Source organism: Gopherus evgoodei, chromosome 9 (assembly GCF_007399415.2).
Source record: "Gopherus evgoodei ecotype Sinaloan lineage chromosome 9, rGopEvg1_v1.p, whole genome shotgun sequence".
Lineage (NCBI taxonomy): Eukaryota > Metazoa > Chordata > Testudines > Testudinidae > Gopherus > Gopherus evgoodei.
This window is the reverse complement of record NC_044330.1, coordinates 18646880-18672738: the sequence shown is the minus strand read 5'-3', so window position 1 is coordinate 18672738 and position 25859 is coordinate 18646880. Positions and strand designations below refer to the sequence as shown.

The 25859-nt window shown below is 39.5% G+C and overlaps 2 protein-coding genes across 4 annotated transcripts in view; both read right to left on the bottom strand.

Moving 5' to 3' along the window:
* SERPINI2 (serpin family I member 2) lies at positions 1-23513 on the bottom strand. Of its 3 annotated transcripts, XM_030575780.1 has the most exons (9): positions 20166-23513; positions 18272-18573; positions 15119-15346; positions 13391-13585; positions 13111-13303; positions 12079-12176; positions 11308-11394; positions 8145-8234; positions 1-133 (listed from the first exon to the last, which is right to left on the bottom strand). In XM_030575780.1, the coding sequence occupies exons 2-9, from the start codon at positions 18534-18536 to the stop codon at positions 57-59; spliced, it is 1233 nt and encodes a 410-aa protein (XP_030431640.1). In that variant the 5' UTR covers positions 18537-18573; positions 20166-23513; the 3' UTR covers positions 1-56. The 3 variants fall into 3 exon arrangements, with proteins under 3 accessions (XP_030431640.1, XP_030431638.1, XP_030431639.1); XM_030575778.1 differs by having other exon boundaries at positions 13111-13585; XM_030575779.1 differs by lacking the exon at positions 20166-23513 and having other exon boundaries at positions 13111-13585; positions 18272-19042.
* A 101-nt stretch (positions 23514-23614) lies between these two features.
* The window catches only part of WDR49 (WD repeat domain 49), a 65799-nt gene continuing 63554 nt past the window's right edge, over positions 23615-25859 (bottom strand). Inside the window, exons 19-20 of the mRNA XM_030575777.1 lie at positions 24488-24656; positions 23615-23857 (exon numbers count right to left, since the gene is read on the bottom strand). Of these exons, the coding sequence (XP_030431637.1) occupies positions 24511-24656 (146 nt within the window). The 3' untranslated portion in view covers positions 23615-23857; positions 24488-24510. The remainder of the gene's footprint in view (positions 23858-24487; positions 24657-25859) is intronic.

Below are 25859 nucleotides of genomic sequence, written 5' to 3'. Positions count from 1 at the left end.
TAGTAATGATCAGACTTTAATTTTAGAACATTACATTTTTTCTGTCTTTGTTATGATTATAGTGACTCCATATCTCTTCTCCTTATGTTTTGAATGTCAGGGTTTGCCAGCCTTCCCATAAACACAATTGAACCTAGAAATTGAAAGAGTATTACATATGTTTACTGGTAAACATTTCTGTGGATTTCAGTAACAATTATTAAGAATAAGAACATTTTTTTCATCTATTCCTACTTTCCCTCGTCAATAGAAAATATGTCAGAGTTAAATGTAATGACACAAACAACATTAAATTCTTTTCCCCTATCTGGCCACACTGACCCTGCCAGCTCTTATTATTTGCATGAAGAAAAAATCCTATGCTAAACATATAAAATTTCATTTATATCTAAGCTACAATTGTATGGCTTAGAGTCCTTAAGATACAGTATTTTGTATCATACACCATAGTGTACATGCAAAGAAAATGTGTAGTTCTGTAACCGTGATTGCTTTTTTTCCTGTGTACCAGAGATTTGTATTATGGACACTTGTAGTAGAGACTCCATATTTAAAGTTACATTCTAAAAGGGCCTAAAATACAACAGAAGTTCCTATTTTTTCTCTAAAAGTAGGTGACCAATCAGTGTGAAATTTCACTGTTCTATTTTTTGTGCTTTTTGAGTTCTCTGCAAAGTTTTTGGTTTGTTTCTCTTCAGAAGTTTTTAATAGGAAATCTTTGTATCTGAGCTCCGACAGAAGTTAATCCACAGTAGTCTTAGCTTTTATTGTTGAACGATCTCTCTTTTAAAAAAGATCATCATTGCAAAATTCAATAGAAAGGTGGATCCTGACTAGATCTGGTGCAGCAGGTAAGTTTTGCATGAGTAGATATACTGTTAAGGGCAGCCCTGCACAACTCTTAAAGTGGCAAGGGCCATATTATTCCAAAGAAAACAGCTGAGGGCCAAATCCCCCTGGCCTTGCCAAACCCTCCCCCAGCGCCACCAAGCCCCCTCAGAACACAACACCCCCCCAGCTCCACCCAACCCCCCTGAAATACTCCTCCCCCCAGCATCACCCACCCCACGGAAATAAACCTTCCTTCCCAAGCACTGCCCCACCAAAACAGCGGTATTGAACCTTGGTAATATGTTATAGCGAGCCCCTAACGTAGTATAATTAAGGTACAAGAAAAATGCCTTTTTGCTAGAAGTACAATAAGATCTTCCCCCAACTTTGTGATCAATTGCCCTGTTGAATGAATGAGGTGTGAATGAGGAAGGTGTGGAAGGCAGGCACCTCCAGACAGCTGCAACCCTTGGAGAGGGGATGGGAGCCAGACCAGTAGAACAGGTCAGCCATTGACTCCTCGCTCACCTCCTCAGGCCTCCACTCCCCTGGCTCACCTACTCACCCCCTGCCACTGTCTGCCCAGTCTCCTCCTCAGCTCCCACCCCCGGCTCACCTACTCAGCCCCCACCACTGCCCGCCCGCCTGCTTGCCTCCTCAGTCCCCCATGCCCCCGGCTCGCTTCCTCACCTCCTGCCACTGCCCATCCGCCTCTTCAGCCCCCCTCCCTCACCCACCGCTCACCTACTCGCCCGCCGCAGGCTTCACAATGAGCCCACCTACTCACCCCCTGCAGGCTGCACAGTGAGCCCATGCGGACCGCATATGGCCCCCAGGCCGCATGTTGTGCAGGCCTGGTTTAGGGTAATCTTAACTATTGATCTTCTTCTAACTGAAAGTTTATGCACTGCGAACACAAATCTTAAGAATACTTCAGTACATGTCAAGTTCTTGGTATCAATAAGTCACAGTAGTTTTGCATTTTCGAAAGATTTATTAGATCAACACAGTAAGTTACTTTAGGCAGTTGGAAAGAAATATTACAACTTTGATGGAAAGAGTTTCTTCTGGGCTAACCCATGGGCAAGGTTAAGTTTTTGTCATGGTTATTTTTAGTAAAAGTCATGGACAGGTGGCGGCATTAAACAAAAATTCACAGAAGCCTGTGGCCTGTCTGTGACTTTTACTAAAAATAAGGGGGCAGGGGGAGGAGCTCATTGCCAGGAGCTCCAGGCCCGTGCCACCCACAGCAGCTCAGGGTTGGCAACTCAGAGCTCCAGGTTCCCACCACCTGTGACAACTCAGAGCTCTGGGGCCGACAGCTGGGAGCTATGGTGCCCCTGCTGCCCCAGGGCATGAGGCTGAAGCAGAAAATGTCACAGAGGCCTCAGAAAGTCACGGAAGTCATGATTTTCATAACCTCTGTGACAAAATCTTATCCTTACCCATGGGTTAGACATTTTACAATGATGAGAGGGGTAGCCATGTTAGTCTGCTCCAATATGTCTGTTAGTCTATAAGGTGCCACAGGACTCTTTGTTGCATTTATAATGTATGCACTATTGTGCCTTAAGTCTCTTACTGTTACTTGCTGACCGCTCCGGTAACTCAGACTACCAACCATGGGGAATTTTAGTCCCATCTTTCCACTGCCCGGAATAGTTTACCATTATTAAATACTTTTTACTTTGCCTCAGGAACTAATCCCTTTATGGTATGATCCTTGTGACTTCCTGCTGTTGCCAAAGGCCATTTCAATTTGACTCTAGTATTATACATAGTAAAATCCCATTTTTCTTCCCTATTGAAAGTCTCTTTTTGCAGTGAATTCACTACTCAGGAATGGTGTAAGATTCGAAATGGAAGTCTGGCTCTGAGAGAGGAAGTCTTTGTTAGAATCCTTTCACAGAGCTGTCTCTACATCTCCTCCTCAGAGGCTACTCAAAAGGCATTGGTTCTCATCCATGGCAGACCCTGCTTCCTTGACATTTATAGAGCATTATTAAGTTATTATGCAGTGTGCTGTGTGCTCAAACTTTTTAAAAATCTAGATAATAGCCCATTAGTAAGAGGTCATCTCTCCCATTTAATTAGAAGAAATTTTTGCCCACCATGGTCCTGGAGGCTATCAAAAATCTCATGTAGCTTCACTGGTTCTTTTACATGTGAATTCACTGAAGATTTCCAGCTTGGATAACTTATCTTGGAAGACAGCATTCATATAAGGCCAGGAAAGGACATCTCTTCACATTGCCCAGTTAGGCAGTGTGGCTATTTAGCATTTTTGTCACCATGCTATGCAATATTGTGATACAATGTTCCTTATCCAGAATCTTATCTCACACAGCAATTTATTCTCCTGGTCCCAATAGAATTTTTATCATCATTATAGCCATGGCTCTTCCTGGTGGCCATCCATCTAGAATTACTCTCTCAAGTCGATATGAGGTTGGGTCTTTTATTTAATTTATTTATTTATTTTGCACATTTGAGCTTATCTAATTTTGGTTTAAAATGGAAATATCTGAGACAGTTATTTATATATTCAGATTCCTCTCCCAGCAGTCCCTGGTTTTCACTATTTATGGGAGTCCTGGAAGCTTTTTTACCAGTGCTGTGTGTACTGGCAAAAGATTGAACCTAATCAGCTGACATCTGACATGGTTCAGAATTACAGAAGGTTAATACTCCTGTTACATGACTGGGACTGGTGTCCACTAACTGTGATGGCTACTGTTATACTCCTATCACTCAACGTCACTGTAATATCTGAACACCTTTCTTTAGAGCATTAAGTGACATAATTAACCTCTATGATGTGAGATTTAATGTCTATCTCATCCTTTCTCCAGGATGAGTGTTCAGACAAGTTGTATGTAGGAGGGGCAGTATAGCAGCTTCCAGGAATGGGGGTGATTTTGTCAGAAGACCAGGAATTGATCCAAATATTCCAAAATAATCACACTGTTTTATAGAATTTGGCCCATTCACGCCTGATCTAAATAGGATGTATCAGGCCTATATTGGTCTTCAAATGCCTATCATTATGACAGATTTCCTGAAACTCCTTTCCAAAGTTGCTATAACAAAAAGTACTGATTGTGTAATTGTTAAAAATAACAGTAATTCTTCCTCTTTTATGGAGCCATTACCATCTTCTATAAATGAGTTGTCACTCCTCTTAATCCCTAATTTAAAGGAGTATCTTAGTTTTGACATTTTAATTTCAGCACAGATCATAAAACAGTAGAGATTTTCATTAAACACTGGTTGTTAAAAGTTATAGCTTAAAAAAAAAAAGAGGAATTTTCCCCTGGTATCTCCCCGCCACACACACACACACACTTTTGTGCTCTGATTGCTATCATATGGCTCTGTAATACAAAATAATCAATAACCACTGCCATGTGTAATGAAATAAAGGAATCAAACATGTTTATTCTGAATGGCATGATTTCCCATTGCATCAATGCCACATGCTCCTTTAGTTCCTTTGGTTCATGTAGTTTATGAAATGTATTTGTGCTAAGGAATTTGCACTACCTAAAGGTTAAAATAAAAACTGGTATCACTCAATTAAATCCTATGTGTGGGAGGGATGGATACGTGGTCTTAGCTTTGAATATTTCTGGAAAATAAGTGTTCTATTTCTGTTTTTATATTTCTGTTTATTTGGAAGGGATTTACAGGATCTCACTTTAGCAGAATCATTTATGATGAGCATGAAAAATAATTTGAGAAGAGCTAAAGCTAAAATATTAATGCAAGAAGCTGACCTCAAACTTCTGCTGGGACCTAATGCCTATAGGATTATGGAGTCTATTATTATTTAAAAATAAAACATTCTTAAAAGAAAACTGATTTCACATAACTTCAAAACAACAGTTTTAGACATAAATCTTATCTAAAAGATACTTATGGATTCTGTCATGCCCAACTTTTAAATAACTGTATTAGCCTCAATGAACAAACTTTCCTCCAAAATCATTAGAATAGGAGTTCCAAACTCATTCTCTGGAAATGGCTGAATTACATTTTTTTTAATTAATACGTTTAGGTAAGGGCTACAAAGCTAGGGCAATATACTGCTCTCAAGCCACACAGTAAATGCCCCAATGGTATGTCACTAGAAGTTTTGCAAAGTGACTGAGGGAAAAATATGGTACTTAGGTAATATCAACTATTTTAGTTAGCAAAGTTAAATGTTGCATTCAGCACCACTTGATTTGGGGAAGAGGTGGAGAATGAAAACCATGTTTAGGACTATCATAAATTCAGCTCTTTATTCTTTTCTGCGCACAGAACCCAACAGTATCCATTCTCTGAGCCCCTTCTCTTGGAGGTACAGAGCTCAGAGGACAAGCATTAAGAGACAGGAAAAGAAATGAAAGCACTACATGCTCTACTGCTAATAGCAGTGTACTTTTAAAAATTATGTGGATGAAGCCGAAGGCCACTCACCTTTGTACAGTCCTCCTATATTTCTCCCTGCCTACATCCAACCACAATATCTATATATGCTAAGTGAATATTTCTGTTGATATTTATTCGGCATCAGACTTGAGAGGTAATATCCTACTGAGGTGAATGGGATACCTTTTGGCCATACAAAGCCAAATTCCTTTCTCAGTTATGCTGCTGTTAATTGACATCAGCATTATTGTCAGCTCTCATGTGATGGGATTTACAAACCCCTCACTAAAGTGGAGGCAGGGGAAAGGCTGGAGTAGTACTGGACCAGGAAGCGTTGCCCCTCAGGCACTGCCGAGCATTTGTCTGGGGAAATGAGCTGTATAAAAAGAACTCCAGCAACCCAGACAGAGGGGAGGAGAGAAATCATTTCCAGGAGGAGGAGGAGCTCTTACTGAGGAGGTCTTGTAATGAGCCTTTCTTCCACTTCCTTGCGACATCACCCAAGAGGCAGGGAAAACCATGTAGAGGGGACAAAAGGGTTGCCTGTATATGTCAGCCCTGACACTCGGGGTTTGAGGCAAAGGACTGTAATCAAAGAGCAGCCTCGCCCCAAACTGAAACACCAGGTGGGGTAAGAAGTGGCCCACAGGAAGGTGAACAGGAGATGGGCAAAGCAAAGGTCAGCCTGTCCTGTCACACTCGGCTAGAACCTGGAGGAGTGAGAGAGCCTGGGATTCCCTACCCACCTGAGATTCATCTATGCCTAGCTCTGGGACAGGCAGGACTAGGGGGTTACTGATAAGAAAGCTGAGCCACCTGAACCCTGTCCTTACACATTGAACTGAAAGGGACTAAAGCAACAGGCCCTGACCAGCAGACCTACTGGCTGAATGGACAACCGTGCTATATCTCGCAATCTTATTGTGACATTGGATGTTTTTCTATCTATCTTTCAATGGAGCTGAAGCTAGCAAGATGGCTGCCATTTCCCTACAGCCTATCTGCATGTGGAAAGGAAGTTGGGTAAGTGTTGCTTCTAGGAAAAGGCTAAACCGATTCCATATTGTTTTTACTCTGCCATTATCACTTATATCACTTATATCAATGATTGCTAAAAGTTTAAAGTTCTTTCTGTATATCTGTAGCTCATCAATCCTAGGAAGTAATGTGTGTTCTATGTGTGAGTGTGAACCATGGTGCATGAATTAGGTCAGTGGTTCCCAAACTACATACCATCCACCTCTTCCTTTATTGAAAGGAAACAAACTGGGGGGAGAGAGTCGAGACAATTATAGAAAAGGGATGGCAGTTTTCCTGTCTTAACAGTTGAAGTGAGGATAAGCAAGCAGCCAGGGAGAGTCATGCAGTTTGTGTGCATTAAAAATTGACTTTTCATCCTGAAATTATCCCCCACACATGGTGGCAGAAGATTAGAGGTGAATTAAAAAGTCAAAAGACAAACCAGAAAACATGATTTGATTTTTTTTTTAAATCTCATGATTTTGGAAGAACTGACATGATATTTGATTTCTTGAGGCTGGCAATGCTACATCAGTGAAATCATTCCAGATATACAATAATGTAATTTAGGAGCGAATCTGACCTATTTCTTTTGTCTGTCAATGCAGGAAGACAGCACTGCCTTCGTTCACATTAGGAAGGTTCTCTTTACAACCAGAATGGTTAGAATTATTGATTCTCATATGGGAGAGGGAGCAGGTCAGAGAACAGAAAAAGAAAGCTGAAATTCTGCAGAATTTTCAACTAGTGTGGGGTCTGGATTAATAGATTAAACAAGCCACATCAGGCTGACAGGCCTGAGTTTGAAACACATATGTGAGAAGATAAAATGAAGACAGAGAATGGTCTGTATATGAATATATGTGAAATTTACATACCTTGTTAAAGAGACACAAATTCAAACCAACAGCTTTCCTAATTTCCTTATGGTACTTTAGATTTTGTAAAGTTGTTTTGATTTTAACAGCTTTATTTTTACTGTTTATGTTTTTCTTTTTGCATTTCACTTATCTTAGATAATGGTCAGACTATGCAGTAAGAATAGGAGTACTTGTGGCACAATAGAGACTAAAATTTATTTCAGCATAAGCTTTTGTGGGCTACAGCTCACTTCTTCGAATGCATAGAGTGGAACACACAGACAGAAGATATTTATATATACAGAGAACATGAAAAGGTGGAAGTACCCATACCAACTGTAAGAGTCCAATCAATTGGGTAGGCGTACTTCCACCTTTTCATGTTCTCTGTATGTATAAATATCTTCTGTCTGTGTGTTCCATTTTATGCATCCAAAGAAGTGAGCTGTAGCCCACGAAAGCTTATGCTGAAATAAATTTCTTAGTCTCTAACATGCCACAAGTACTCCTGTTCTTTTTGCGGATACAGACTAAAACGGCTGCTACTCTGAAAAAAGACTATGCAGTGTTGTTGTAGCTGTGCTGGTCCCAGGATATTAGAAATACAATATAGGTGAGGTAATATCTTTTATTGAATCAACTTCTGTCGGTAAGAGAGAGAATCTTTCGAGCTTACACAAAAAGCTTGTCCCTCTCACCAGCAGAAGTTGGTCCAATAAAAGACATTACCTCACCCACCTTGTCTCTCTAATAGTCAGACTAATCAGTTTCACTTTTATTTGTAATTAGAAGTTTCATAGTCCATTTCACTTCCTTGTTCCCCTGCACTAGTACAGTGTGCTGTCCTGTTTGGGTTGCAGACACTGCACAGGAATGTTCAAATACAAACAAGAACATTTTTTTCTTAATTTTATTATCTTTCATATTTTCCCCATAAAAGCCACATTTGGGGTTAGTGCTATCTGACACGTACCCCTCTGAAAAATCTTAGGAGCGAGAGTGTAAATGCAATAACCTTACCTGTTGGATTATGTTTCAGGATAAATAGGAATGGGCGGTTAGCCACAAACTGGTTATGTGACATACTCATGATTGCTGCCATATGCGTGCCTACAAACACAAAGCAATAGACTTTCTGTTAGGGATCAATCCTTAGACCAGCACAAAGTCTAAGCAGAAGGTTCAGGTGCGAGAGGAGTGCCTTTGGGGTAAAGAAGGCATCTTCCGTCCCCAAGCCAAGGAAGCTGCTAAGAAGCCACCTTGTGTGCAGCGGTGGGAGCGGGCGGAGGGAACTACCTGAAGCCAGTGACTGAAACAGCTCTGTTATTTTCTAATGTCCAGCAGATTGGATGGTCCACTACAGAGAGCATAAGCAAAGCTAGGCTCTGTACCATATAGCCAGTCACCTCCCTCTAGGATAAAGGAAGGAACCACACCCATTCTGGTACCAGAGGACTTCAGTGGCCATGGAGGATGGGCTGGATTTCTACATCACAGATTAGAAGTATCAGTCAGTCATTCTTACAAAAGAGAATTTGCTATAACAGATCAGACTATTGTCCCATTATGTCAGGTGTCTAGTATATGGTGCAGTAAGGAGAAGTGACGTATCTATGTAAAATGCCTTTCACTCAGAGTCACACACACTGGATGAACTGCTGTTCTTGATTACCAAATAACAAATGTATTTTAACTGGCTTTTTTCTTTAGTTACAAATCATAAAGTCAACAGCGCAATTACAAGAACAAATCCCTCATCTATTATACAGCTGCTTTGTAATATGACATTTTCTTTGAGGACTTAGCACAAACTATTAAGATAATAACCTGCTGGAGATATCTTGAGACTAACTTCTTCAGCTGAAGATGTGCCATTTCATTTTAAATTCATCTGAATGGAATATTGTAACTATAGTCTGTTTTAACTATAGTTATTACCTTCCTAGCAGGCATCTGTCAAACTGAAAGCTTTAAATGGTCCATTTAAGCAGTGATATATGTGCTCAAGAACAATGATTTACAAGTGAAAATGGGCTGGTTAAGAATTAAGATATGATACTGCAAGACTCCGTCATTAAAATAAAATCAGGGTATCTTCTGTTTCATATTAACATCCTTGCTAGATACAGTAAATCATCTCTATTACAAAGGTCTTCAGGAGCAGCCCCTGGACAATATGGAATTTTGCCAGTCCTAAAAGCTAAAGCAGACATTATCATAAAGACAAGATGAACTTTTTCACGCAATGTAATACAAATACAGTGCACAGACTGGGCCCAGCAGTCTAGGGCTTACTTGTTACTATGTGAAGGAGCAGAATTCAAATCCTTTGCTCCTGGGTCAGCAGCAGCTGGGAAAACTGAGAAGACAAGAGCACTCAGCCTTTGCAGGACTGGGCCTTTTATCACTCCTTAGCCACTTTGAGAGTGACATTGATGAGCTCTAAAAGAACCATCTTCAACAGGCCTTAATAAGAGGGATGGTTGTCACAACACTGGGCATTTTGGTGGGGGTAGTTAATGGTTTTGAGATGCTTTGATATTAAGATGCCCCCATCACTGTAATATCTGAGCATATCCCAGTCAATAACTTGCCATCAAAATACCTAATATTACAACAATCATCCTTCTGATACAGAAAGAAGTAAATGCAAAAACTGAGAGGGGATATTTAGGGTTTAAGAAACACTTTGGAGGAACACTATGAGAAAAGAAAATGCAGACAGGAACCAAAAAACCTAATAGATGGTATACTTGGTGTGGGAGCAACCTCTGACTTCCTGCAGATAGTGTTATAAATATCATATGCACTATGTAATTCAATTAGTGTTGGTCGATCCAGGGACGGATTATTTATTAAGTACTTAATATAGAGAACACTTTCAAGTAGTGTATCTGGGAGCTATGAATTCATTTAATAGCTACTAGCAAGCAGATTGCTTTCAATATTCTTCTTCACTAAGTGCTGAGTTGAGAAACAATGCACCTAATTCGCCTCTCTCATACACTCACAAACAGCAAGAGTAATTGCATTACAGTCCATGAAGGTACACAATGCAGAATTTGCTATTACCACCTAACTTTGTTAGCCGTGTTTTCAGTACGTTAAAAATTCAAATCAAACATATATTAAATTAAAACCCCCTAAAAAGAAAGAGTCCAAGGTGTGTTTTTTCTAGGACCTAAATGACATTTAGAAAACAATTCCTGCAGAGGAAACCAAATATGAAAATACAGACTTTGACAGTGGCTTTAGCAGTAGTCACTGCTCCACCCAACACTAGGGACTAGAGGGGTGCTGCAGTGATAATGGCCAGAGGCATTGTGCCTATGAAGGAGACTCAATTAAAATGCTGCCAGGGGGCATTTGGTGGGGTGCAGAGCAGAGCACCATACGACACATAGAATGGAATGTATATAACTACCCAAAAGCTGGCCTTGAAAATTTTCTGCTGGTGTGGAAGGAGGGTGAGGAGATGAAAACATAGCCAGGCTCCAACCTCACATCCATTTTATGGGATCAGGGGCCCTGGCAGTGCTGTGATTCCCTATGCCTTGCATTATTGAAGAGCAAACAGGAGATTCTGACTTCTCACTACACAAGTTGCACTACATTAGATCCTTTTGTCCTTCCTCTATCCTCGTTGCACTCATGCATAGACATGCATATTTTAAAAGTGTGCTTACTTTGAGGGGTAGGGACAAGGAAAGCATACTGAAATTTGGAATAGGTACAGTGTCAAAAATCTGTTTAAAAACAAACAAAAACAACAATAGAAATCAGCACAGTGATTTGCATGACCTGCATTGATACCTGCTGAGCCTTTCATTTTATAAAAGTTGCCTTAAAATCATTTATTTTGGATCCCCGCTGAAGAAGAAGTCACCACGGGAGAACAGGTGCCTTTGATTGTAAGCATACTGAAGAAAAAAATATCTAGTTATAGTCAAATATGTGAGTAAAGAGTGGATTTTTTTATATCTGATTATGGGTTGAGGAATGAAGTCCAAACGCACGTAAGCCTCTTGTGTGCATTTTAATAATGTAATTTGAAACGGAAGAACCATGGGTGAAAAGTGCACCCAATGATTTGCATCCAACATTTACTAAAGATCCACTTGCATCAAGCTCAGAATACATCAGAGTCATAAGTATTTATCCTGATAAGCAAAGCAAATCTTACTTGAGGATGCTGCAGCTTCACTGCCATCTTCATTGACCTCAATACAAACTTTTTGGATGGCTTTAGAAATGTGTATGTCAGATGATTCTGAAGGGGAAATATATAAGTTAACACATTTTACGTTGAAAGATGAAGGCTCATGCACAATGCTTAACTGTTAAAATCAGAAGACCCTTTCCATGTTCATTTCCTAGTTCCCACCCTCAAAAAATACATCCAAGATTTCCACCACCACCCACTCTCCCATTAATGATTGATGAGTTAAAGGGTGAAGAAAAAAAAAGCAAAGTCTAGGCTGGGGGAGAAAATATACCATATACACTTGTCTGTAGATACACACATATATTATTCATGTAATATAAGGAAAATGGTCTTGTTGGAACACTGGGATCTGAGAAATCTAGGTCTTAAACAATTTTGGGTCCATTCTGCGCGCGCGTGTGTGTGTGTGTGTGTAATATTTTCCATAAATTAGGAGTCCATGAACTTCAAACCTTAGATCTTCTACACATTCAAAATTACAATTCAGTTGCTCCCCATATTTTAACATCAATCTAAGAATAAGCCACCCTCATGTAGAGTGAGGAAAAAATTTGCTTCTGTGTTCGTGTGTGCACACAGAAGTGTGCTCGCATGCACATGCAGTTTTGCCTTGAGTATATATGCACTGTAAAGTACATGGTTAAAGTACATTGTAATAAATGGTGATGACTACTGAAAACAGAGATAAAAGTTTCGTAATTGTAATATCAGAATTATTAATCACTGCACCTGTTATTCCAGAAAGGTCGCAGCCGCCACTAAATATCTCTGTTACATTGAGGGAGCGCAGCGTTTCTTGTAAGTTCACTGTCTGTTCTATTTTAAACCTGCAGAGCATATAGAAAAGAGACTCATTGTATAACTATCAATATTCTCCCAGTCAATAAATGATTATCAATGGAAGCAGCAAGCCTAAAGTTTAGATCAGGAGGCAGGAAAATAGAAAATCTAGGTTATATCCCCTGTTCTGCCACTGATTTGCTGTGTGCTCTTGGGCAAATCATTTAACATCTCCGTAGCTCAGTTTCCCAAATCTATAAAGTGAGTAAGTAGTTAAAGGCTACTTGCCCACTGATTGTAAAGTGCTCTGAGCTATATGGATGAAAAGCACTATTTAAGGCTTTGATAGTACTACTATTACGATTTTGAACAAGGGAGACAACGCTTAAAATTATGAAGAAACCAGACATAGAGGCATTACATAGTCGAAAACTCAAGATGTAAAGTGTCATTGAGTGGAGCTGAACTTACCAGTGGATATTAAATAGTGCAAATCTTTAATTTAACGTTAATTTGTCAATGTAGTGTTACTAAATAAAGCACCTTTTTAGATCGGTGATGGCTAAAATAACCATATGAGGGCTCACTTCCAAGCCAATGTTCATGCTCTGCTCTGCCCTCCAGGAAACCTGGGTTCTCATTTTGCCAGGGTCACTTACAAAGAGAGTGTGAAGTGGGTATAAAATGCCACCACTTGTGCAAGTGAATGAAGAGTTTTCATCTGGTAACATTTCACACTTACTTGAAACAGGTGTAAAGGTTTACATAAGGTATAAGGTAGTGGAAAATCAAGTCCAATTTGATCTTGTGTTCACTGACACCAATGACAAAATTCCCATTGACTTAAGTGGGAGCAGAATCAGGGCCTGATGTCAGTAGGCTTTCTTGACTATTTTTTTATCTAATCCCTAATGCTTCCATAAACGGGAGATTAGAAGGGATAATGAAAAAAAACAAAATATTGAGAAGTACATTATATACCTAGGGAGGCTTATTTCTACCTCTTCCTCTTGTGTTTCAGCAAACCAGTCTTTTATCAGCTGAGCTGTAATTAGTTTTTCTACTTCTTCTATAGTTACATCTTCTAAAGGAAGTGTTAAAACTAAGCTGAACTCCTTCCCTTTGTAAGGTAATTCCAACACTTGGTAGCTCACATTATTGTCAGAAAAATGACCTAGAATAAAGACAAAATCATGGGCTGCAGTAAACAAAATATATATGATTTTATGGTCACCATGCAGACATGCATATTTTACATTACCAAACTTTGTTCTCAGCTGAAGATGCATCATTGGTATCTTAGTTACAGAACCATCTCTCTTAGTAAAATCCATCTCATGAGTAGCTTCTGGTTTGAACTTTTGCTTCCAGTCTCCTTTGAAGTAAATAGCATTCACCAGAATAAGCCTAGTGAGAGGACCAAATTCTTCACTTGAAATGATATTTTTTATTTTGCCTATCGGGGGGGAAAAAGGACATGAGCAAAATTTTCACACACTATAAATACCAGCTAGTCTACAATTAAAATGAGCGTGCATGTAATATACAGGCTGTGATTTTAAAGATTCCCTGTTATGATAACATACTGAAAATAAGGCTATTGCACTCTGACAACAGAGATAAATAGTTTGTCTTTTGTACCAGTGAAGTGAACGGGATTTTGCCATTGATATAAATGGGAGCCAGAGCATGTTCATTATGTTAGGAGGGTTGTGCGTATAATTTGGAATATAATCTTTCCTGCAGAGTTCCAGGTTATATTGATATTGTCACAGTGCCCTGCACCTGAATGGAGCATTTATTTTTCAATGAACTTTCATCTTCCCCTTATAAAGAAACACTTGATTCATAACATAAAGGTTAAGTGATGTGAGGGTGTCTATCGGAGTCTGCAGACAACATTATCTAAAAGGAGGTGTTAATGACGTGAGGACAATTTAAATGCCAACATTAACCATTTCATTGCTTGTTATTTTAGCAGAAACAGCAAGCTAATGGGCTTCTCCATTGCTGTTGAATGTAGCAGCAGATATTAGGATGAGTACAGGGGGCACATAGTTGGTGTCAATAGTTGCTTTGGTAAGGAATGAGCAATTCAAATGCCTTTTGCCTCCAAATTTAAAGTCAGCTCTCCACCTGTCCGAAAGGGAAAGGCGAAGAATCTTCTCCCTGATACCAAACCCTTAAGTGACTCCAGAATAACAGCAGCCTCCTCATCACTTACCACTCCTGGATACCAAAATCCCCTTTTGTCCCATACCCAGCTTCCAAAACCTCCAACTTTCCCATGGCAACTTCTTTGGTTCAGTCATAAATGTCAATACAAAATGTGCAGCACATCAGAGTTAAAATATAGGAGCAGCATAAAATAAATGGAATGTTATCAAACTGAACAACGCACAAAAACCATATTAATTGGAAAAGGAAGGTCAGAGAGGGCTTAGAGGCAGAGTTACATAATTCTGTGGACCCTGTTGTAAAGTTAAGGCTGACTTTTTCACATTGGACATGGGGCTTTGGCTGCTAGCTTCTATATTTACATGGAGTATCAGTTTATTTAGCAGCTGTATAGTGTTCTGAAAATTACTAGATTTTACTAACATGTATTAATGATTTACAGTAAATGTGAGAAATGGAACACTTGTTATTAACAAAATAAATAATCATCTACTTGGCAAGGAGTAATGTGTAAAAATGCCATACTAAATAATTGTATTAAGAAATGCTTCACATGGCTGTGAATTAAAAGAAGATTATTAGAGTTAGCAAACAGCCTGGCATTTTTCTCTTTTTAAGGGCTAGTTGCTGGTCTTAATAACAGGCTATACTGGAAACAAGGTACTAACTTCCAGATTCCTTCTTACGAAGTCTCATATCTGCCACACATCAATGATACAACCACCAACCCGTTCTATATATTTTAGGGCATTAAAAGGGAGGAACTTAACTAGCAAACAGTGATTTTATGAAAGCTGTAGAGAGAGTTTACCATCTGTTTTGTTTTCCACCCAGGTACTTATGGCCTCTGTGCAAGCTTTTGTGTCTTGGAAATTCACCAGTTTTATAGCAGTCGGAAAAAATTCTTTGTTGCTATGGAGATACTGTTCTTTTACAATGAATCCTTCTTGAAGGTAGAGGGCATTGGCAAGATTAAATGTAAATTCTTTCTTTTCTGAGGTGACAGAGAAAAGTGTCTGGAGCAGAGAGAATTCTTCATCTAAGGAAAATAAATGTTAATAGTAGCATCTTCATTTGCAGAACATAAAACAGCTGCGTAATAGCGTTGTTCTCCATATACAAAATGCATTCCCTAATCCCCTGAAGGCTCAGGTGCAGTACAACTAAGGCTGCTTTTGTAAATGAGCTGGAATATTCTGATTGTTTCCTTTATGCTAAATGTACATTTTGAAAAAAGTAGGAGATTCAGAGACCCACCACCACCACCACTCTGTCCCCAGAATACAGGCCCTTTCTATCCAAGCTATCTTGTAAAGGTAACTGGTAAGGTGACTAGATATTCCTGAAAACTGTCAGTAGTTTTAAGGCTTCTTCCAACATCCCTGTCAATGTTATAAAAAATTATTTTTGTGGCACAAGCCACCTGCAGATGCAGGGGAGTAAGCTACAGCAAAATGGTTCAAGACTGGAAAACTCTAAGGAGGCCAATACTAGCCCCCTCCAAAGTCTGATTCTGAAAGTGACGAGCATTGCTTGTTGGGGAGGTGGGGGTAGAGAGAGAGAAGTAGGAACTCTTTTTGTTCTCTCTCCCACCCAAAACTCTCCTACGCATACCTTCTACAGTCACTGAAACCATTCTCTCTCCTGGAGCTCTTGAGTGAAAGGCAAAAATGTATTCTATATAAGGAACAAGGTGCATTAGACTATACATACAAGGTTAATTCACATCACCATCTTTAGAACAGAGACAAATTATGCCCCTCCTTACTCTCACTGGATGTACCTTACTCCACAAGCAGGGCCAGTGAAATCAGTGGAATTATACCTAGAATAAGGTACTACTCAGCATGAGTAAGGATGGCAAAGTCTGGCTCTTTTAACCTACATTCTCCTTCAAAGGATAGTATTGAATGAGCAAAGCATGAACTAAATCTATTTAAAGACAGGGTGAATGAATCTCATTGGTACACTAATTAAATAGATACTATGAGTTGAGTATTCCAAGTGTTTGACTCTGAATGCTTTTCAGTATTGGTAACATGACTGATAGAGAAGATTTTTGAAGCCACTTTCAAGCGATTAAGCTAACCTTATCTTTCTTGAAAGACACTGCAGGGGGCGGATAACGAGGGCACCCCTACTGAGTGTAGTTACACTTTAAAAATCCACAATGTATTGATTACATATTTGATTTTTTAAAGTTCTCAGGCCAAATGCATTCCTGAAGTAACTCCACTGAAGTCACTCATTACATCAGGGCTGAATTCTGGCCTCTGGGAGTCATTTAATTCTATAGTTTAATACATGTAAAAAATGCAGCTTACAGCGTATCTTCCCTCTTATCTTATGTTCCAGGCTCAGCTCATTCTATTCCTCTCCTGTTGTGTCACATTTTTATAACAACACGGAGATATGAAATCCATTCAGTGTTGTAAACACCCACTCTAACTAGTTTCCATTAGTGCTATAATGCATTGCATAGGCATTTTGGAAACATCCCTTTCTGCCAGTGACTAGCAGCATGACACGTGGCAGAGGTCAGAGACTTGATTTTCTAAGTAACTTGTCTGTTTAAATATTTTCTAAAAAAATAAAAATGGTTAATATTCATCTGCTTAAATGAATGGATTTATGTCATGCACTGAAGATTTATGAATGTGCTATAAATGCCCAGCTGTCCCTTGACAAGTCATTATTCTTGGGAGTCCATGGAAAAAGACCATTGTAGCAAACAAAGTGCTGCAATGTTAAAAAATGTACTTTTCACATAGGATTTGATCTGTAGCTCAACGATCTCTATTAGGACAGATTGGATTGAAACTATTCAAAGCAATTAAAATTGACTTACTACATTTCCTGGAACCTGTAATTGAACAAGGGCTTCAATTATTGCTACTTCTAGCTGTTAAGAATGCAGTGGTTTTTGTACAAAATGTACAAATTTTAAAATCATTTAGCCAACAAATTTTTGCAAGTCTTTTTCATTGTAGAATTACCTACTGTAGGTTTATTTTTGAAACTTATAATGACTTTCCTATTACTCTTCATTAAGATGATATTAAATATAAATAAGGAAGTGGAGGCCAGGGGTGAGTGGCTGGAGTTGACTTCTTATACCCCATAGGCCAGATTCTGATACTCTTAACTCATGTTTGGGAGCACTGTATTCTGTAAGTAGTCTTGAGACTTCAATGGGATGATTTATGGATCAAGGTGCTATGCAAATTGTATATATAATGTATTAGGCCCTACCAAATTCACGGTCCATTTTGGTCAGTTTCACGGTATAGGATTTTAAAAATCACAAATTTCATGATTTCAGATATTTAAATCTGAAATTTCACGGTGTTGTAACTTAGGCGTCCTGACCCAAAAGGCAGTTGTGGGAGGGGGGGTTGCAAGGTTATTGTAGGGGGTCATGGTATTACCTGTCTTACTTCTGTGCTACAACTGGCAGCGGCTCTGCCTTCAGAGCTGGGCAGCCAGACAGTGGTGGCTGCTGGCCAGGAGCCAAGCTCTGAAGGCAGCACCGCTGCCAGCAGAAGCACAGAAGTAAGGATGGCATGGTATGGAATCCATGTGAGTGACTGAGCTGGCTGCTATGGAAGAACCTGTTCTGAGAACAAGAAAGGTCCATGTGATCAGAAAGCAATTGTGGATCAGAGATGGTAGCTACTGGCCAATGTCCTCTATTTACCCTGTTCTGCATCTTAGATATGTCCATTTCTGTTTTACTAGTTAGCTTCATTAGTTTGAGTTTGATATTTGATTTGTGTTTTAAGATAAGAGAATGAGATCTAGCAAAAGGAGCTAGTGCCATATGACAGTGATGTAATCATTCAAAACCCTGATCATCATGTCATGTGACATGAGCTAGGTCATAAATGCCAGTAACTAACCAGCACTCCTGTGTGTTTCACCATCGTTACACAGCATAAATGACAGTAGATCGAGCGATACTCACCATCTTTATTTCCTTGCAGTTTCAAAGCTTGTGTTATCTCATTAAGTGCTTTTCCCTTTGCCCCCAACTGCACCGTTCCAAGAAGTAAAGCAACACCAAGTGGCGAGTGTATGATGTTCTCCTCTTCAGGAGAACAATGGAGAACTTGGTAGAGATCCACTGCAAGTTGTGTAGTGCTATCAGCCATAAGATTAGAGATGGGGCTGCAAGTTGAGGACATTCCAGCTGTAATCAAGAGAAGGCTTTGAAATAAAGCACTTCTCATTGTAGCACAGTTTATTGCAGCGTTTTCCCCTCTGGAACTGAAATCATATTACAAAAAACAGAATAGTGATTTAACTTCACATTACCACACTTGTCTGAGAAGTTATGTTAAACAGCATCTAGCTCCTTCCCATAGTTCTGCTGGTCAAGTTCTTTATCTCACCCATAAATTACACACCTAGTATAAAAGAAACTTGTTAACACTAGGAAATGTTACCTTTGATCTCTAATAGAATCTTATGTAAATTATCTCTTAAAGTAAACTCCTATACCTGAAAAGAGGTTTAATCTTGATAAATAAATACCTATATAAGAGTAGGTTAATGTGAATATTTAAAGATTATTTGCAAGTATCATTCTGTGCAACTTTTGCGTAACGTATGAAGTGTTCCCCTGTTAAGTTCACTATTTACTACAGTTAGAAGTTATCCTTTAACAAGTCATAGGAGGGGAAAAGGAATGTCCTTTACAGTAACTCCTCACTTAAAGTCGTCTCGCTTAACGTTGTTTCGTTGTTAGGTTGCTGATCAATTAGAGAACATACTCATTTAAAGTTGTGCAATGCTCCACTCTTACGTTGTGTGGCTGTCTACTTTCTCCACAGCTGGCAGCCTCCCTTTGCGCCCCCCCCCCCCACCGGTGCCTCCCACCCGCCGGCAGACCCCACGGATCAGCACCTTCCCCCTCCTCCCCCTGCCTCCTGCCCTCAGCAATCAGCTGACTTGCAGCATTTTGGAGGCAGGAGAGAGTAGGGAGGAGCAAGGACTCGGCACACACGCTCCCCCTCCCTCCTCTGTCTCTTGTCTGCAACAATCAGCTGGCTTGCAGTGTTTAGAAGGGACGGGGAAGGAGCCAGGGTGCAGGGTGCGAAGTAAAGGGGGAGGAGGTGTGAGGGAGAAGAGCCGGGTTAAGGGTGGAGGCTTAGGGGAAGGGGTGGAGTGGGCAGGCTGAGGGTTGAGCCCCCTGCCCCTGGTGCTTGCAGAGTAGAAGAAGCTGTCCTGGAACCTAATGCCCCCTCCCCCATTTACATTAATTCTTATGGGGAAATTGGATTTGCTTAACATCGTTTCACTTAAAGTCGCATTTTTCAGAAACATAACTACAACATTAAATGAGGAGTTACTGTATTCTGTACTATACTCATCCATTTAATTGATGTTAGCAACAATTATATACACACAGCTATATTACCACAATTGTACATAGTAAAAAATACCAAGCTGTGCTTGATTTTATCTGGAGTGGAATATAGAATCCAAACGGAGATGGTCTGTGGCTGCAAAATATTAATCTGAATCTATACTTCTAACACCTTTAATTTTACGGTGTTTGGATCTGGGATTTTGAATCAGTGTATTAAGATAACAGGGGGCCATTTGTACAATTCAGAACAGAGATGAACTTTCAGACTCAAAAGTGTGTTTGAATCCAGGATTTTGATGTGGGTCACTCTTGAAAACCAGGTCAAATATTGCTTTAGAAATGTAGCCTCATAATACAAATGTAATTTGAATAGATCTGGTTTTATAAAGCACCCTTCAAGTCTATCACAAAAAACATTTTACTAAATAATGAATTAAATTCTGGCACAGTAATACAGCAGATATTATAAAACTTAAAATTAACTCACATGAAGCCCGGAATTCAATGGACTCCTTTCTGCTCAAGAGTTACTTTGGAATTGTTAAATTCCAGCTGTGCAAGCACCAAGGGCAGACAAGAGGGAGGATACTTCTAATGACGTCAGCATTGAGTATAAACCTGAATCATGTTAAGAAACTAGAGGTTGGAATTTTCAAAGGAGTCTAAGGGATCTCCCTTAGGCTGCTTTGAGCAATCTCAGCCTAAACCCCTAACTATCCATTTCAACTAGGCTACACTAAATTCATAATCCAAAGTCCACTGAAAATCACTGGATGTTTTCCATTGACTTTAATGGCTTTAAACCCTAATACGTTAAGTTGCAGAATTATATTTTGAATTCAGTTACAATTCCCCACTCCCATTCCTGCTGAAGTCACCGAAAGCACTTCCATTGATTTCAATGGAAATAGCAATCAGGCCCATACTTACTGCTCTGTCCTACCTTAAGAAAGCTATAGTTGAAAGGAATTTGGATTAGGCAATAATAAAAAAACACGCTTACATAATTAAAAATATTTAGTTGTTTTATGCTAGCAGCAACCAGTAATGTGTTTCCTGTTTCCAAAAGCAATTTAAAGAATTAATGTATATGCTTACCTGGAAAAACAGTTTCACTTCTCTCTCCACCCTTCACAGTAACACTATACTTAAAAACTGGTTTGCCTTGAAACGAAAAAGAAAGGGCAACAAGGACAAGGACACGATTCTATGTTTATCATAAAAAGCAGCATGATTAATGTACCAAAACCCGTAACAGGTGGCCACAAAGTTTATTATGAAAATTTGTCTTTCTAAAATGTGTCAATATTAATTGGGATGTCTTGCCTTATGTAAGAAATTAATGGAGAGAACTGTGTTTCAGTTTAATGGGATGACAGCATAACTCAGAAACGTGACCACCATTCTAATGTGCCCTTCTGATCCTTTTAGTTTACCTTGAGAGAGTCTGCATTTGAAGCAGAACTATGGACTATGCTCCTAAATTGACCCATAGAAATAATGGTTACTTTTTCCACATGGTTTCACCTGCAAATTGCAAATACATCAGACATTGCGGCTGTTTGTATTTTAAGCATGACTGGGAGGGGAAAGGGGACAAAGGGTTACATGAGTTTAGCCGCAGTCTATAGTAGAATAGTCCAAAGCATTGGGAGGCTCTTGCCTCCACAAGGCGCAGTTCTGCCTGGAGTTCCCCATTTTGCTGGGGCAATGATTGAGGGAAGGCTCCTTATTCCATCCTCACACACACAGTTCATAAGGGCTGGCAAAATTTTAGCCTAAACAGTTTAATGCAACAAGCAGTGATAAAATACCGTGACATTATATAATAGATATAAGGAATACGTGACAGTGTGGTGAAGAGGTTTTAGGGTGTGTCTACACTGCAATTAAAAGCCTATGGCTGGCCCGTGACTTAAGCTCCTGGGATTTAGACTCAGGGGCTGTTTAACTGCAGCGTAGACATTCAGGCTTGGCCTGAAGCCTGGGCTCTAGGACTTTGCAAATGTGGAGGGTCCCAGACCTAGGGCAGCAGCCTGAGCCCAAATGTCTACAGTTAAACAGCCCCTTAGCCCAAGTCTGCGGGTGTGGGCTAGCCATGGGTGTCTAATTGCAGCGTAGATGTACCCTTAGTCATCCTGAGTGTGGAACAGGCCCATCACAAGTTACGCAATTCATCCAAAATGCACGCCAATAAAAAAATGATAAAATACTACCCCAGTCAGACATTTGACATAGCCTGTATGTACTACAGAAATTGTATTTTAAGAAGTTTGAGAAAACAGTTAGTGCCAATATTTATTATTTCTATAAAGCCAGGCTTCCTTAGCACAGAACCACAACTGCACAAGCTTTAGAGGAAGAATTTTATATATAACATATTGCCTAGCTTGCATCTCAGAGCCACATGCCTTTGAGACAAGGGTGGGAGGAGGTTGCCTTCTGTTTCTAGAAGCATTTCTATGGCAGATTGCTTTTTAAAAAAATTGGCTTCTGCTTGAAGCTAGTCAGTTCTGAAATTTAAGTGGAACTGAGATCAGAATAAAGTTAATTCATGTGACTCAGCACCACACATTTGACAGGGACAGTATCCTCTGCTCTACCAATGCTCTCAGCCTTGTTCACTTTTCCTTCAGTTTTTCATGAAACCACCTCCATGCCTTCATCCACATGGACACCTATGTGTGGTACAGCTCAAGCTCATCTGCAGTGCCCTGGCCCTGCCACAACCAAATTCCTCTTGAAGACTCCTGCCATGGTGCTGACAGTGAATTAAAATGACCTGTATGTGAGAAGCATGTTGTGCTTGTTGCCTATATTCCTCCTCTATGGTCTACTAAGGGCACTCACTCAAGGGTTCTCAGAGGCCCATGTCCCTCTCCCTCCTGATTGTGGTTTTCCCAGGCTGCACAGTTCCCTACCTAAACTGTGCTATTTTCAGCAAGCCAGACTGCCTAAACAAGCTAGCGTCTGCACTTTGCTTTCTCCCCAGAGGCTAAAAAGAGTATAATTGCCACAGTAATAAGTTACCAGATCTTTCTAAGCAAGCACATTTATTCTTAAAGTGTGAGCATTATAAAGAAAACATATGAAAACAATAAAAGAACCTACACACATACAAAAAGTTTACCAGAGATTACCCCCCAACTCCAATCTAGTTCTCTGATAGGTATCAGTGCTTCAAAACCCACATCTGGATTTCCCCCATGGTTACAAGTTCATAACTGTCTCAGATTCAAAGCTACAATGAATAGCTCAGTCATTCCTTTATACAGCTTGGGTCTTTGATCTTGATCTCTTGTAACAAGTAATCAGCATACAATGGCCCACCCTTGAAGGCACAGCTTCTAAGGGCTGAGTTTCGGCATAATCGCAGGTGGGAAATTTGCATTCACCACCCCCCTACAGATTCCCCAGGGAAACCACTTAACACACTTGGTTCCAAAAGTGCGTTCTTGTGTGGCACATTGTTCAATATAGTCCTTTGAACACCCTGGTCTCACATAGCATCCCCTCTCCACCGAGGGGTTACCTACAATCCCAGCCCACAATAAAACAAACCATTCATACAATGGACCCCAAAGATATTTAAAGTTAATCTAATAAGGTCTCCCAAGGATATTGCAGGAAAAGGCCTATCTTTCACACGTGTTCCCTTTCCCCTAAAATCCATGCACTTGTCTATCCTTACATTGTAAGCTCCTCAGAGTTCAGTGTTTGGAAAGCACCAAGCACATAGTGAGCACGACCATAAAAACACAGTAAGCCATGATAATAACGTGGAATATGTGAAATGGCTGCGGGTAATTTTTTCATATTTTATAAAATGCCATACACATTTATGATGCTGCATAAACAAGAGGCAGGCAATGTTATAGTTCAGTTAAATTGATCTTAGGCACTACTTGCTACAGTAAGTAAATAATTGTCAAACAGAAAAGTCGGATTTTTTAATACACTGCTTCTCTTTAGAAATAAATTTATACTCAGGAACAAAATAAAGTTTACAAACACTCAAAAACAGGAGTACCAGTTCTTCTAGCTATAAAAGTGTTCTGGAAATTTATTCTTCACATTCAAGGTCTGTAGTTTAATTGTTTTGTACGCCTGTGCTTGACTTATTGGTGCAATTGTTCACTGACATTTATTTCCATATTGCCAAGGTGATCAGAAACAGCTCTGAAAGGAAGATGTTGAGTTAATTATACATATGCTGTATTTATAAGTCTTTTTAGTTTTTATGTTATGACTATTTATTAATGTCACTGCAGTGTTCTTATAGAGCACATTTTGTTTGCTTTAAATCACTCTTATCATGAGTTTATCTAATGTTTTGAAATTCATAAGGAAAAAAAACTGGAGTTCCTCCTACCAGTCAAAACTAGCATTCTACCCCTTTAAATACTTATGCACACAAGTTTATTTACACACATGTATAGTCCTATTTAACTCAGTGGGGAAATCACATGTTTAACAGTTTGCAGGATTAGGCCTGCAAAATGATCCAAATTAGCAACCCTTTGCATGTGGAATGGCCAGTAACTTCAGGCAGATTTTTTCTGAAAGGCTAGTCGTGCAGACAAACATGCATGTAGTGCTCTGACTGACTTCTGTTACTTCAATGAGACTTACATGAGTAAAGTTATTCACACTCAGTACCTGGCTGCAGGAAAAGGCCCTGTAAATACTGTGTAAGGAGAAGGTTCCAAGCAAATACTGAAAGACTTGACCCTAAAGGTAGGGCTTACTCTGTTAAACTGTTTGTGGCAAAGTCAGCTTCATTCTATATATGGTATTCTTTGCACTTACCTTCTTTGTAACAACAGGAAGGTTTATTTTTCTTTCATCTTTGCTTGCTTCTTATTTCTTATTATCTTGCCTTCGTTGCACATTTGCTCACACATTTGCCTTGTTTTTTGTTCACGATCCAGAATTTCTTTTGGGAACAGACTCTTCTCATCAAATATAGCTTTCAAGGCTATAAAACAGGACAGACATTCACATCAAAAATCAATCATGTTTGGTAAGATGCACTGTTAAAAAGAAAGCCACTAGAGGAGGGGGAAAAAAACAGAAACCAAACCAGAATAAATCTGAGAGAACAATACTGACTTTTTGCTTCCAGATCTGCTAAGAGAAGTTTGTGGATCTTTGAAAATTACTTTACATTTTGCTTTTCCTTTTTGGCTTAGTCTGTACATTAAGCATTTTGGCCCAGATTCTGCAAAGAATGCCCTGTGGATAGAGTTCTGGGCCTACATAGTCTACTCATATGGAGCGCTCATTCTAGGATCTGCACCTTAAAATTCCAGTCTGCCTCTGAAGATGTGAAGCTATGAACCCTGTAACTGAGAAGGAGAAAGAACAGAGATTGTTGTGTTTTTTAAAAACAAAACAATAAAACACTGTTCTTTTAATTTATTTTAATCTCTTTACTGCTGCTAAAGGGTCATAAAAAGCTGAAATCAAATTATCCTGTATTGAAACAAAAGAATTTAAACTGCTAGTTGACTGTCTGCATGACTGAGCAAGTGTATTCTACAATCATGTATTTGGGCGCACAGCTGTCTGGTCTCCAGGGATCTCTAGTCCAAGATCAAGGACCCAATTCTGCCCTCTGCTGTGTATATGTACCTTCCATTAAAATCAGCCCAAATGAAGCATTAAACAGTATTTCACTGAGTTGCTACCCTGATGCCTGAGAACATCTCTATGAGTAGCTCAGAGATGAGAGGCATATCTGGACCATTCCCATGGAAGAAGAGACACCCAAAGAATTCATTAACTTGATAAGGCTTTTATATATTCCTATGTTGTTACCCAGGTGATGCCTTCATCATTTAAAACTAATTAGAACATGTACCTGAGCTATTAAGATTGTGAATATGGCTTAATCACTACACTTAGATGTATGTTTACTTGCATTTTAACAAGCTTTATACATAGGGATTGAGCAATATTCCCAAATGACCGTTAACAGTGCAGAGACCATAAAAATAATCATAGCTGCACTAAAACTAACTGTGCAGTGCTCATTGTTTCTTAAGCAAGAAGCTGCATCCTTCATGCAGAGTAGGAGATAAGGAAGCACATGGCTCAAAGAATTAAAAGCATCATTTTCACAGGTGTTGAATATCAGTAGTTCATACTGACTTCATCTTGTAATCAATGGGAATCTCTC

Bases quoted from the DNA above. Each gene is read 5' to 3' on its own strand.
- SERPINI2 (XM_030575778.1), bottom strand. From the start codon at position 18,536: ATGAGAAGTGCTTTATTTCAAAGCCTTCTCTTGATTACAGCTGGAATG. The intron at 13,586-15,118 runs GTAAACTCTCTC...CCCCCCCGATAG, and splicing joins GGTGGAAAACAAAACAGATG to GCAAAATAAAAAATATCATT. The intron at 11,395-12,078 runs GTGCAGTGATTA...TTTCCCCTTCAG, and splicing joins CGACCTTTCTGGAATAACAG to AATCATCTGACATACACATT.